The 15,011-nt window shown below is 38.7% G+C and overlaps 1 protein-coding gene across 2 annotated transcripts in view; it reads left to right on the forward strand.

Annotated features, from left to right (window-relative positions):
• THG1L (tRNA-histidine guanylyltransferase 1 like) overlaps nucleotides 1-15,011 on the forward strand; it is a 32,970-nt gene that overhangs the window by 6,227 nt on the left and 11,732 nt on the right. For both annotated transcript variants that reach the window (XM_060634854.3, XM_060634855.3), the window contains one exon: nucleotides 6,109-6,336. In XM_060634854.3, the coding sequence (XP_060490837.1) occupies nucleotides 6,335-6,336 (2 nt within the window). In that variant the 5' untranslated portion in view covers nucleotides 6,109-6,334. The remainder of the gene's footprint in view (nucleotides 1-6,108; nucleotides 6,337-15,011) is intronic.

Here is a 15,011-nt window from a genome sequence, read left to right on the forward strand (position 1 = left end):
CAGTCCTTATAAATGTATTGTGATTTGTTCCTTCACCTAGTGTGTGATATATTCTAGAGAATCTTTCATGTGTACTTGAAAAGAATGTATATTCTACTGTTGCTGGGTGGAGTGTTCTAGTTGTTTAATAGTATGGCTCAAGTATTCTATATCCTTTCTTATTTACTGTCTAGTTGTATTATGAATTAGTATTGTCAGTGAGAGAGAAATATTGAAATATCCAACTATAATTCCTGAATAGTCTGCTTCTCCTTTCAAAATTATCAATTTTTGCTTTACATATTTCAGGGTTCTCTTGCTAGGTGCTATTTAGAATTGCTGTATCTTTTTGATTAATTGACCCTGTTATCATTATGAAATATTCTTCTCTGTCTCTAGCGATTTTCTTATTTTTTAAAAATTCTTTAAATTTATTTATTTTGAGAGAGAAAGAGAATGTGAATGGGGGAGGGGCAGAGAGAGAATCCTTAAGCAGGCTTTTCACTGACAGTGTGGAGCCGACATGGGGCTCGGACCCACAAACCATGAAATCATGATGTGAGCTGAAACCAAAAGTCAGATGCTTAACTGGCTGAGCCACCCAGATGCCCCTCTAGTGATTTTCTTAAAGTCTATTTTAATATAGCCTCTCCAGCTTTCTTATGGTTAGTGTTTGTTTCATATACCTTTTCCCATACTATCGCTTTCAATCTGTTTTATTTTTTAATGGTCTCATCCTTTAGTTAAATAACTTTTTCTTTACCTTAAAGGAATATATTATGGAATGCTACACCTTGGGACAAGGAAACATGTATTTGAAATTCAGTAGTTAAGCCAGTTTGTCCTCCTTATAGTTTCAATGAACTTACATTTAATGAATTGTATTACATTTCATAAAATGTAATCTCACATATTTTTGAATATGTATTTATCTGAGCACTTAAACACTTAGAAATTTATCTGAAATCATACTTTTTATTTAAATTTTTAAATTTAATTGTCTTTATTTTAGAGAGAGAGAAAGAGTGCATGTGTGATCTGGGGAGGGACAGGGGGAGAGAGAGAGAGAGAGAGAGAGAGAGAGAGAGAGAGAACCCCAAGCAGGCTCCATGCTCAGCAGGGAGCCTGAGGCAGGGCTTGATGCCATGACTCTGAGGTCATGACCTGAGCTGAAATCAAGAGTCACACACTCAACTGACTGAGCCACCAAGGCTCCCCTGAAATCATGCTTACTTAAAATAGAGATTATTTGATTTTATTATTTTATTTTTTATGTATTATTTTAAAATTACTGTTATTTTTAAATTCCAGTGTAGTTAATATACAGTGCTATGTTACTTTCAGGTGTACAATGTAGTGACTCAATAATTCCATACATCACCCAGTGCTCATCACGAGAAGTGTACTCTTTAATCCCCACCATCTGTTTAACCCATCCCCTCACCCACCTCCCCTCTGGTAACCACCAGTTTGTTCTCTATAATTAAGAGTCTGTTTCTTGTTTTGTCTCTATTTCTTTCTTTTTTTTTCTCTTTGCTCATTTGTTTTGTTTCTTAAACTCCACATATGAGTGAAATAATAGGGTATTTATCTTTTTTACCTAGCATTATGCTCTGTAGCTCCATTCATGTCATTAAAAATGGCAAGATTTCATTCTTTTCTATGGAAGAATAATATTCCATTGTGTGTGTGTACACACACACACACACACACACACACACACACACATCACACCACACCTTTTTGTTTCATCTGTTGATGGTTAAGGGCTGCTTCCATAATATGGCTATTGTAAATAAATCTGTAGGAAACGTAAGGGTGGATATATCCCTTTGAATTCATGTTAGTTGTTGTTGTTGTTGTTGTTGTTGTTGTTGTTGTTGTTGTTTTTAGGTAAATACCCAGTAGTGCAATTACTGGATGGTAGGGTAGTTCTATTTTTAACTTGTTGAGGAACCTCCATACTGTTTTCCACAGTGTTTGCACCAGTTTGCATTCCCACCAGTAATGTAAAAGACTTCCTTTTTCTCACATCCTTGCCAACACTTGTTTCTTGTGTTTTTTTTAATTTTAGTCATTCTGACAGGTGTAAGATGATATTCCATTGTAATTTTGAATTGTATTCACCTGATGAGGAGTGATGTTGAACATCTTTTCATGTGTCTGTTGACCTTCTCTATATCTTCTTTTTTAAAAATTTTTTTAATGTTTTTTATGTTTATTTATTTTTGAAAGAGAGGACAGAGACAGAGTGTGAGTGGGCCAGGGGCAGAGAGAGAGGGAGACACAGAATCCAAAGCAGGCTCCAGGCTCCAAGCTGTCAGCACAGAGCCCAGTGCAGGGCTCAAACTCACAAACTACGAGATCATGACCTGAGCCAAAGTTAGACGCTCAACCAACTGAGCCATCCAGGTGCCCCTGTTGGCCTTCTCTATGTCTACGTTGGAGAAATGTCCTGTATTGAACTGATTTTCCCACAGAGCCTCCAGAAAGAATCAATCTGCCTCCATCTTGATTTCAAAGTACTAGTCTCCAGAACCATGAGAGAAAAAATTTCCACTATTTTAAGCCACCCAGTTTGCAGTACTTTGTTAAAACAGCCTTGGAAACCAATACATTTCCATTTCTTTTCTCTTTTCATAAGAGAGAATATGCAGCAGAACGTTTTGAGCTCTGTTCTTTTCTATGGTTGCTACCAGTCACTGACTAAAAGCCTAGAGGAGAGTTTCCATTCACTGATTGATTAATTTGTTCATTCAGCAAATATTTAATGAACCCCTAAAATGTGCTAAGCTCTGTACTAGGTACTGGGAACATAACAGAAGATAAAACAAATGATTTCTCTTCTCTTATACAGCTTATCTTTTTTTTTAATTTTTTAAAAAATTTTAAATTATTTATTATTAAGAGACAGAGAGAGACAGAGAATGAGCATGGGAGGGGCAGAGAGAGGAGAAGACACAGAATCCAAAGCAGGCTCCAGGCTCGGAGCTGTCAGCACAGAGCCCAACGTGGGGCTCGAACTCACAGACTGCGAGATCATGACCTGAGCCGAAGTCAGACGCTTAACCGACTGAGCCACCCAGGCGCCCCTATACAGCTTATCTTTTTAACAGAAAATTTAAATTAATAACAACACTGTCTAAGGTCACAAAAATGTCCTAAGAAGATTACTTAAAATGGATCCACTAAACCAGTATTATAGACTGAATGTTTGTGACTCCCAAAATTCAAATGCTGAAGCCCTAACTCCTAGTGTGGCTGTATTGGAGATAGGGTCTCTACAGAACTAAATAAATTTAAATGAGGTCATAAGGTTGGGGCTATGATCCAATAGGATTAGTGTCTTTATGAGAAGAGAAGCCAGAGAGCTCTCTTCTCTTGCCCACCCTCTTTGAGAACACACCTAGGAAAGGCCATATGAGAACATGGCAAGAAGGTAGTTATCTATAAGCCAGAAAGAGAGCTCTCACCAAGAATGAACCCTGCCAGAACTTGATCTAGGACTTCTAACCTCCAGTACTGTGAGAAAATAAATGTCTGTTTTTTAACCTACCCAGCCTGTGTTTTTTGTTATGGCAGCCCAAGCAGTTAATACAAACAGGAACCAAATATCCATAGTAACTGGTGAGAAAGGGGTACCTCTTTATCCTTACAAAATTGTGAAATGAATTTGATTAAACTTACATTTAAAAAATTTTAGAATTTTTTAAGGTTTAGAATTGCCACCACATGCTAATTCTTAGAACAAATACAGAATGAACCAAGTACTAATTGTTTATGGGGGGAGACGGACATTTTTTTTCTTTTTGGACTTTCAGTACAGATAATTGAGTTCATTATTCTCTGTAGTTCCAGCAGAGTATCAACTTTGCTATGGGCAAGTCCCTGTGTAAATTTCCTATTGCTGTTGGAGCCATAAATTTAATGACTTAAAGCAACACAAATTTATTACTTTATAGTTCTGGAGGTCAGAAATTTGAAGTAGGTCACACGGGACGAAAACTAAGTCAGTAAGTCTGCTTTCCTTCTGGAGGCTCTAGGGAAGAATCTGTTTCTTGATTTTCCCACTGTTGAGAGGCTGCCCACATTTCTTGGCTCATGGACCTCTTCCATCTTCAAAGCCAGCAAATGCATCACTCTGACCTTCCATGCCCCCTGCCTTCCATCATTACATCATCTTCTCTGGTTCATTTATCTCCCTTTGCCATCTTTTAAGTATCCTTATGATTACATTGGGCTCACCCAGATAATCTACGATAATATCCCTGTTTTTAAATAGTTAACTTAGTCATATCTACAAAGTTCCTTTTGCCATATAAGGTAACGTAATTATATGTTCCTAGGATGATAGTACATGGATGTCTTTAGAGGGGCATTAGTCTGTCTACTGAAGTCCCTATTCCTGTTTTATTTTATTATTTTATGACACTTCTTTATTCACCATTTTCTATTCCCATTCCAATTCTGTTTTCCCTCACCCCCATCCCCCAGGCACGCACTTTAACGTAGTTAGTGTATCTTTGGTTATATATGTATCATTGAGTGATATACAGTGTTTGGAGGATACATGTATTTGTTTTTTAATTTACACATATCATCTTAGATACAGACTCAATTTGTTTCTTTTTTTCATTTAGCATTATTTTTAAAATTTCTTCTGGGTTATCTGTATTTTTTCCAGTGGATGTGTTTACTGATCTTTTATTTTTTAAGTGTACAATTTAGTAGTTTTTAGTATGTTTTTAATATGTTTAGTATGTGTTTTTTAGTATGCAGCAATCACCACTATTTGATTCTGGCATATTTTCATTATCCCAAAAGGAAACCTCAAACCCATTAGTAGTTACGCCCCATTTTTCCTTTCCCCAGCTCCTGGAAACTACTGATCTACTTTCTACCCTTGTGAAGCAGAAAAATCTGTAGAAATATCTGTCCATGACATATAGGTACATCTGGTTCTGAGCTCCTGAATTCTGGATTCTGTCAAGAACTTGTTACCTCTGCATTGCTCTACTGATGGACTCCTAGGGTGCCTCCAGCAAGTTCCCACCACAAGCAGTGTTGTCATGGACATGCCCCCATAAACCTGTACAACATCTTCTGTGCAGACACATCCAAGAGTGGGATTTCTGGGTTCTAGGAATGCACACACACCACTTCACTAATGAACAGATTGCTCTCTCAGGTGTCTATTTGACTTCAAACTCATAGCAGTGGCACACACGAGGATTTCCTGTTTTCTACTTTTTTACCAACTCTTGGTTTTATTCAAGAAATTTTGCCAATCTTTTTGGAGTATAGAAGTATCTTACTGTTTCGATTTGCACTTCTCTGATCATTAGAAAGGCTGAGCATCTCATCATAAGCTTACTAGTCTTTTAGCCTTCTCAATTAATAACTATGCATATTCAAATCATTTATCATTTTATTATTGTTCCATGCTTTTTCCATGTTGATCCACAGGAGTCCCTTATTTATTATTGATCTTCAAACATTGCAAATATCTTCTTGTGTGTGACCCATCTGTTCATTTATCTCTGATATCCTCTGTTGAACAGGAATCCTTAATTTAATGCAGTTGCATCCATCATTTTTTTACCCTATAATTTGTGCTTTTAGAGTCTTGTTTAAGAAATATTTTCTTGGGGAAACTGGGTTGCTCATTTGGTTGAGTGTCTGACTCTTGATTTTGGCCCAGGTCATGTTCCCAGGGTCGTGGGATTGAGCCCTGCATTGGATTCCATGCTGAGCGTGGAGTCTGCTTGGGATTCTCTCCCTCCCTCCGCCCCTCTGCCCCACTCACACACTATCTCCCTTTCTCTAGAAATAAAGGAAAGGAAAGGAAAGGAAAGGAAAGGAAAGGAAAGGAAAGGAAAGGGAAAGGGGAAGAGGAAAGGAAAAGGAAAAAGAAAAGGAAAAGGAAATGAAAATATTTTCCCACCTCAAGTTTCTCCAAAGAATTCTTTTATATTTTCTTCCATTAAGTTCTGTAGTCTTACCTTTCATATTTAGGTCTTTATTGTGTGTGATTTTCCTTTATATGTGATGTAAAATAAGGACTGGAGTTCACTTCATATTTAGTTATCCTAACTCATCTAACAATCTATGTTTTGTCTGCTACTGTAGCCCGCCTCCATGTACCAAGTAGCCCTATGAAGAGGCCACGTGGGGAGGACTGCCACTTCCCACCAACAGCCACATAAGTAAATTATGTTGGAAGCAGATAAGTTGGTCCCATTCAAGCCTCCAGATGACTACACACCCAGCTGGCATGTTAATTGCAACCTTGTGAAAGACCCTGAGCCAAAACCACCCAGCTAGGCTACTCCGGAATTCCAGACTTACAGAAACCATGTGAGACAATACATACTTATTACTGTTTTAAGCCACTAAGTTTTAGGATAATTTGTTACATAAGAAAGGATTAGTAACATAATTTTTGTCCTGAATAAAGAGGGAAAAGCGAGGCTCCTTGGTCTCTATCACATGGTATCCTATAGTTTCTATTTTATTACTATCAGCAGAATCAAAATTCTAGCTTTTCAATTTTGTCATTCTCTGAAATAAGAATGGAAGATAATTAATAAAAGAGAAAGATGGAAAGAGAAATAAAGGTAGCTGGGAAAGGAACAAATATTTGAGGTCCCTCACAGTGTACATACTGTGTCCTTTATTATCTTATTTGGTCAAAAGAGCATTTGGTCAGCTGGCAAAAATGTGGTTCTTGCATTTTTATTATCTTGGACCTCCTACCACATAAAATCACTATTGGCCAAAGCAAAGAGGCCCAAGCACTGTTGGTTTTGACTTGACTAGAGGCAGAGGTCATAGAAAGAAATGAGGCAGAATTGGAAAATACTGTGAAGGAGATGTACATGTTCAGTGTAATTTTTTCTAATATTCTTTAAGGTCTGTTATCTCTGATATTCTGAGATCCTGGTTCTTTGTCTGGTACACTTCCATCTACCCTTCAAGACTCAGCTGAAATGTACAATTCCTTAAAAAGCTATCTCTAGATCTCATAGGCAGAATAAAATATTTTTTTAATCTATTCTTTCACAGCACTTTCTATATACCTCTGTTTTGGCATTCATATTAGAAAAAGGATATGGTAAACACTATCGATTGCCTACTTTTCCACCATTCTCCCTTTTTCCTTACTAACAAAACCCTGCTTTTGTTTAGAAGACACTGTCCCAAGTACTGTTCCCTTACTTGAGCTTGGTATAGAGGTGAGCACGTGACCCAGGTTCTCCACTGAGACATAAGGAGCAGTGTATTGGATGCTTCTGAGGAAAACCATTTTTCCTAGTAGAAAAGAGAGCAGATGTACAAAGAAAGTTTTTTTGTGTTCATCACCTTCCTTTCCACTTTAGATGTTATAGTGTGAGAACGTGATGTCTGGTACTATGGCAGCCATTTTGTGAACATGAGGAGAGATCTCTCTGATATGGTGTGGACAGTAAAGCAGAAGTATTAAAAGTGTTCCAATCCCGATGGCATCATTGAGCCACTGCATGGGCCCTGGAATTGCCAAACTCAATTTCCCTATAGGATATAAGTAAATTTTTGTATTGTTTAAGCTTCTATTATTCAGGCTCCTAGTTATTTGCAACAAGAAGCATCCAAATTGATAGAAGGAATGAAAATAGCATTTGTTAAACATTTGTAATATACTTTAATTTTTTGTTAACATGTTTTTCTCCTGAAATTGTTAGTGTAGGGACCTTTTCTTAATTTCTAGCAACTTCTACAGTGTCTGTAGAATGACTGCTTAAGAAGTATTATGCAATGAATAAATAAATTAGTAAGTAATTGAGTGGATAAATCTATAAACCAATGTTATGATGTTATTAGGAGGCATTGTAGAAAAATTGGTTAAGAACATAAACTCTGGCATTACATTTCTGGCTTTCCATCCTGGCTATGCCATTTACTAGCTATGTGATTTGGGCAAATAATTTAATCTCTATAAGGCTATAAAATGGGGGATAAACAACAATATATACCTAAGAGAACTGTTTGGAGTATATTATTAAATGCTCTATGTAAAGGGCTCAATAAATAATCTGGCATCTAGTAAACATTTTAACCATTATTATTGGAGGAAAACAGAGAAGAGCCAACAATGATTCCAAATTTTGGATTCTAAGCCTGTTGACTGGGAAAATGAAGATAAATCTGGCCCAAATTCAGTGTGGAAATGGAAAAGATGATGTTCATCTTCAAACATGTATAAAACAAAGCCTAAATATAGTTCAGGAGTGAAGATACTTTGGATATATTTATATAGAGAGAGTTACTCTGATCCTAATTTATATTGCAGTTACTCATCCTAAAAATCTATAATTACAGAATTGTACTTTTAAATGTAGTAATTTAAAGAGGAAGGTAACTTCCAGACTGCATCTACGATGAGTCAAAGGGGGAAATGATTTGTGAGATTTTGCCTAAGAACATGTTCTTAAGTAGTGATCTTCATAAACAAAATATCACAGAGAGAAAAGATTTCCTTAAATGGTATAAATGCATGCAGTGTCAGTGATGCAGTGTGGTTCAGTCTCTGAAATCCTTTGAATTCTCTTCCCAATGTTATGTTTCTCCACAGAAACAGAGGCAAGCTATGTCAGAAATATTTAGAGGTGAAATTCTGTGTATGAGTGTTCTAGGAACCACTTTTGATCCCCAATTAGCCAGAACCAGTAATAAAAATTAAGCATGGGTAGTAGTATTTTTTATGCAGGTTTTTTTTTTTCCTTTGTTAAAATGAAAAAGAAGATCTCATTGAACTCAGATTAGGAAATAATCCTTCCCAAGCAAATTACTTACTGGATTTTCTTTTACCTTTAATTTCCATCACTTAAGAATGAGTAACAGTGTAAGCTATATAGAAAGTCAGTTCACATTCCAGATTCCACTTTTAGATAAGCATGAAGATTTCAAATTCTTTTCTTCAGTAAAGCAGCCCAGTCACTGGAAAAAAATAAATTGAAATATATCTGCCTGTATCAACTCACTACCAACTTATGGCCCATTCAGGGCCAAATCATTATGGAACATTCAAGATGCAGCCCTATAAATAACTCCTAGTTATATGGTGGAATTTATACTTCATTGAACATGATTCTGTCTCTGTATCAATAATAATATTGTAATTATTTCAAGATATCTTAATGCCTTGGCTTTTCTAAAAAGGATTAAAGATCTTTGTGATTTAGGACCTCAGAACATTTTATGGATGCCAAATTCTTTTCCGTTTCTTCATCCCTGTCTTCCTTTTAGTCAGCACTGCATATCTGAAATGTTAAAATAGATTCTCTGTTGGCCTAGCTTCCCCTGGGTTTTTTTTTTTTTCCTTTCATGTACCCTTCATGCTATAGCCAGATTAATTTTCCTAAAACACTGTTAGATAGAGCAAAGCTAAAGTCCTTACCTAGTGCCTGATATCCTCAAGTCTGATGTTGTCTCTTATAGTTTGTTTTCCACTCCGTACGTTCCATCTCTTTGTCAGTCTCCTCACGTACCTCAGTCTACCTTGCATGTATTACTCATACTCCTGAATTTATCCAAAGGTCATCCTATTCTCTTTCAAGTTCATCTCACCTATGTGAATTGCTTTTGATCCAACTCAAACTGCTAAATAAGATGTTGGGTGTGATTTTTCCTGTTGTTCTTAAATTATACCAAAGGCCCAAAGCTGAGAACATTAAGTGTGAAGTAGCCCACCTCTGAGTTTCATAAGCCCCTATTAAGCTAGCCACCTCCCTGAAGGGCTTGCTAAAGAAGCCAAAACCAGGCCTGCTATAATCACCTCTTCACACTGAGTTGACAGAATAGGACTGAGAGGGAGAGAGTTGGCCTGCATTTGAAGGAGCACAGTGCTCTTGACCAACGTTTTAATGCCAACATTAATACATTTCACCTACTGGGAAGTATGGGATCTGGCCAAGATTCTTTAAGGGAATTGCTAACCATGAATAAAGGAGAAGGTGAGAGAGCGGTTATTGGGAAAAAAGAAGTTATTTATTTACACCCCCAATGAATTGAGGCTTCTAAAAATCCAAGTTCATATACAAAAAAGGAACTTACTGGCTTAATCTTTCAGCAGTTATTTATTGATTGCTTCTTATGTGCCAGGCACTATTCCAGGCACAGAGGATACAGCTTTGAAAAATATTAAGCAAGGTCCCTGCTCTCCAGGAACTTGTAAGGGTCTAGGAGCAGCACTCCGTGCACTGGCTCTAAGCGCAATGCTAAATTCAATGTCATCAGAAGTTGTTTTCTGTATTTTTCAGATTTTTTTCCTTTTGTATAAGCCTAATCAATGGGCAGCCTCTTTTGTCTTGAAGGCAATGTGATCACCAGTATAGCATTTCTAATAGGAAGAGAATCTGATTTTCGTAGTCATTCTAGCAGAATGTCAGACTGTCTCAATGACCTGGCTTAGGTTAGGTGCACATCTTTGAACCTTACTGGTAACGTCTCAGTTATTGGTGAGGTCATCATATTTGTGCAAGTTGGTCACTACAGAGAGGACAAGCAGAGGTTTAAATCCAGTGTGGAGAACACTTACCAAACCTCTGCCCGGTGCGCAACTATGTCTGCAGGAGAGGGGGCCTTTTTCTAACTCACACTGAGACACTAGCGTGGTCTTGACCATGTGCTTACCCTGGAACAAATGTCAGGTAGGGTATTCTCCACATAAACCAAATGGTCTGGTGGGGGAAAGACCGTTGGGATGCCATTGCCATAAGACAGAGGGATGCTGGGCAGGCAAAAACAACAGCTATATAGTTTGTTCCTTTAAAACATAGCAAAGCAAGGTGGTAGAGTGGAAAACACTTAGACTTGGCATTGGAAGGACTGAGTTCTAGGGGGTGCCTGGGTGGCTCAGTCAGTTAAGGGGGCACCTGGGTGGCTCAGTCAGTTAAGTGTCTGACTTCGGCTCAGGTCATGATCTCACAGTTTGTGGGTTCGAGCCCCACATCAGGCTCTGTGCGACAGCTCAGAGCCTGGAGCCTGCTTCAGATTCTGTGTCTCCCTCTTTCTCTGCCCCTCCCCTGCTTGTATTCTCTCTCTCTCAAAAATAAGTAAACATTAAAAAAAATTTTTTAAAAAAGAGGACTGGGTTCTAATCCTGGTTCTGGAAGCCATGACACATTGGACAAATCATTTAAACAGTTCCCACAAAGTTGGTTTCCTTTTTTATGGAGAGAATTATTGTTCTGCCTCCCACAGACTCATTGAAAGGGAAAAAATAGAATAATGTATGAGACTATGGTTTGGAGACTCTTAAGTTTCTTACACTTAGAAAGCATTTTTTTAAAATTACTGTTGTTGTTGTTGTTGTTGTTATTTATTATATCCTTGCCCAGTGCCCTTACACATTTTAGGTGTCCAGTATGTGTTTTTTAAATGGCTGATCCATGGTATGGAAACTCATATTACTCTGGATTCTTTTCCAAAATGTTATACAAGCAAAATCTTTTGGCAAAATGTTTATTCAACATTAAATTCAACAATTCCACAATTCCAGGAACATATGAAGCAAGCTGTCTTTTTATCTCATTATTCAGGTCATAATTTAAATATTGCTTCCTCAGATAAAACTTCATGGACCATGCTCAGCTGCCCAGTCAGGGCAGGGCCTTCAATGTGTTTCACAACACTGAACACAATGTAGTCCAACAGTTACTTGTGAAACTCTTTGTTTAAGGTCTGTCTTCCTCAACTTGCTGTGAACTCCATTTTGTAGGCACCATAGCTGTATTGTTTGCTGTTGCATCCCAGTGAACATGGTACATGGTAGGAAATTAAGAAATACTAGTTTAATGAATGAGTAAATTTGTGGGATTAAGTGGTAACAAGGTCAAGTGGAGTAGGAAACATACATCTAATTCCCCCTTTCTGTTTTCCTAATGTCTTTTTCTAAGCCCTCCAGTGACCAGATCCTCATGACTTCTGGAACTTCTACTAAGTAGAGAAAGACGAGGTAGTTGACAAAACATGTCCATTTAAAGACATAATTGATGACTATTTAAAATAAAATCCATTCACTCTGACCTATGTAAGCTACATATCAAAATACAGAGCAAATATATTATAGCAATTTCAAGGCCCTGGTAATCATGAATTTATTCTAGAATAATAGTTCTAAACTTTACACCCATGTAAATCCTGGTATGTAGTGATATTTTTATCTGCCTCAAAACCATGATAGAGCTAGGCAGTCTATTCCTGGAAGTGTATACATTACTCCCAGCCAGAAATTTGATTAGAATGGTTTAGAACAGAAAAGGAGACTTTAGAGACAAATTATTCCTTCTTCTTACCCCCTTCCACCCTGAATTTCATTTACATAATGTAGCTCTTAGTACAAATGAAATGAGTCAGCATTAGGGAAGAAAAATTGGAATATGACTTCCACACCAAAGGTAATTATTTTTATTTCGTCAGCTTCAGTGATAAGTGATCTGCTAAGTAATAGAAATTTTTAAAAATAGAAATCATTGTCCAGTTAGGTTACAAATATCTGTTGTGTGCAAGATTTTAGGTTTTTTTAATTGTGGCAAAATATGCATAACATAAAATTTACCACCTTAACATTTTAAGTGTACAGCTCAGTAGTGTTAAATACATTCACACTGTTGTGCAACCAATCTCCAAACTCTTTTCATCTTACAAAATTGAAATCCTATATCCATTAAACAATAACTCCCTTTACCCCACTCCCTTTATTCCCTAGCAACAATCATTCTATTTTCTGTATGAACTTGACTACGTACCTCACTGAGTTTCCAGAATCATACAGTATTTGTCTTTTTGTGACAAGTGCCCCCACCACCCCACTCCCAGTACAGGCCATGCTTATTACTGAAGGGGCTTAGAGTGGAAGACCCTGCTCTTTCATTCTGGTCCCACTCCAACAACCTGGAATGGAGGTGGGAGCCACAATCTTGTTCTGAGATCCTCTGCATCACCCTCCTCTTTTCAAAATTTAATTCCCTTTGAGGGCTGGGTTGGGGTGTAGGCAAAGCAGAGGCCTTTTTACATAGTTGACCTTCCACCTTGTGGTGGGAAGTCTTCTCTCTTCCTACATTGGCATGGTGCATGGTTATCCTGGGGCCATTTTTAGCACCAGGATGATCTTCCAAGGATCCTTAGAGAGGAACACATAGCTCCTCTTGGTCCTTCCAGCTCTTTCTGTCTTCAGACCCTCTATAGGAGGGATGACTTTTACTTGCCCATTGGGCTCAAGGCAATTCCCAGTTCCTGTCCCCCCTTTACCCCAACCTCTGAGCTGCTTCTTATGGAACCAGTGATGATGATGACCCCCCCCCCCAACACACACACACACAAAGGCTGAGGGGGACTGCAGTGAGGTATCTCTGTCATTTTTTCAGGCATACCTCATTGCTGATCCTTCTCATACACTGGCCTAATCTGCTCCAGAAACCTCCAAATATGGTGTAGTCACTGGTCTCTACATTCACATATACCCAAAACTCAAGGGGAGCAAGAGAGGGATACTTATCAGGACCTCCAAGTAACTCTCCTGATATCCTGCTACAGTGATAGTATCAGGAGAATTCTTCAGGTCCCCAGCTGGTAAGTAAGGAACTAGTACTCCTTTCTTGCCTGCCTTTGAAGCCTCCCCCAACTTCCCTCCCCATACTTCCCTCCACCCCCTGCTTCGAGTTCCCCCACCTATTCTGGGGATGGGAAGTGGGGGAACTCAAGGCAGGTGGTGGAGGGAAGTATGGGGAGGGAAGAATGTAACATCTCCCCTGGAATTTCCAACCAATCATCTGTCTCTTTTTTTTTTTCTTTCTCTGCCTTCTCCTTCTCCTTCTTCCTCTTCTCCACCTTCTTCTTCCTCTTCCTCTTCCTCTCCTTCTCCCCTCCTCACCCATCTCTCCCTCCTCCCGCTTGCCCCCTCCCCCTTGCCCTCTCTTTCCTCTCCTCTTCCTCTTCCTCTTTCTCTTCTTCTTCTCATCCTCCTCCTCCTCCTTCTTTTTTTCCTCCTCCTCCTCCCTCATTTTCCTCTTCCTCTTCTTCCTCCTTCCCCTCCTCCCCCTCCTCCCTCTCCCCCCCCCCCCACTCCTCTCCCAGACCTGAGACTCCAGATGTGAGGCTGGATCCCACAACTCTGAGATCATGACCTGAGCCAAAATCGAGATTCAGACACTGAACCGAGTCACTGAGGTACCCTGATTTTTTTTTTTTTTTTTTTTTTATAAAGTGGCTGAGGGAGGTAGGGGGAGCAGGCTGGGAGTTAGAGTTCAGGGTGCAGGGCCTGTTAGGCTACCCCTTTATAACCCCTAGTGGCTTTTGTGGCAGAAACTTCCAGTTGCCCGTGCAATAGCATTCTCCCTTCTTTTTTGAAAAGAAAGAAAGATCCTATATTATTGGAGATGGCCAAGTGCCCAGCTAAAAGAACTACATTTCCCAGGCTCCACTGCAGATGAGGAAGGCTCAAAATATATACGCAGAAGTTGTGCAGCTTTAGTAAAAACCTGATAAAGAGACGTGATTTGGTTTGGAGGTGTGAGCTTTGCTATCTTCCCGTTTGTCCTTCTTCCTTCCTGGAACATAGATATAATGGCTGGAGCTCCAGCTATCAAGGGTAGAAGCCACACACCAACGCTGGAAAACCCACCCTCAATGAACAACTGTGCAGAATAAATCAGATAGCCAAAGCAATGTGACTAATATATGACCATAGGACCTGGCACAGAGTAGATATTTAATGAATGGTCCCTGGTGTTAACTGATAAACCTGGGGGAGACCTCAGGAGAGTTGTTATGGCTTTTGACCTGTCCCTTCTTCTCCAGGTTTTTATCAGTCATTGGAAGGGAAAGGGAACTCTGAATCAAATCAAGTTTTGCAACTAGCTTCGTGAATGACTTTGAGAATGTCTGGCAATGTTCAGTGCTTCCTTTTCGTTGTTGGCAAAATGAAAAAGAAAACAAAAAATCCTACCACAAAGCATGAGCATTATCCTGGAATTGCATTTATCTTAATATAT

This window comes from Panthera onca, chromosome A1, assembly GCF_046562875.1.
Source record: "Panthera onca isolate mPanOnc1 chromosome A1, mPanOnc1 haplotype 2, whole genome shotgun sequence".
Classification (NCBI taxonomy): domain Eukaryota; kingdom Metazoa; phylum Chordata; class Mammalia; order Carnivora; family Felidae; genus Panthera; species Panthera onca.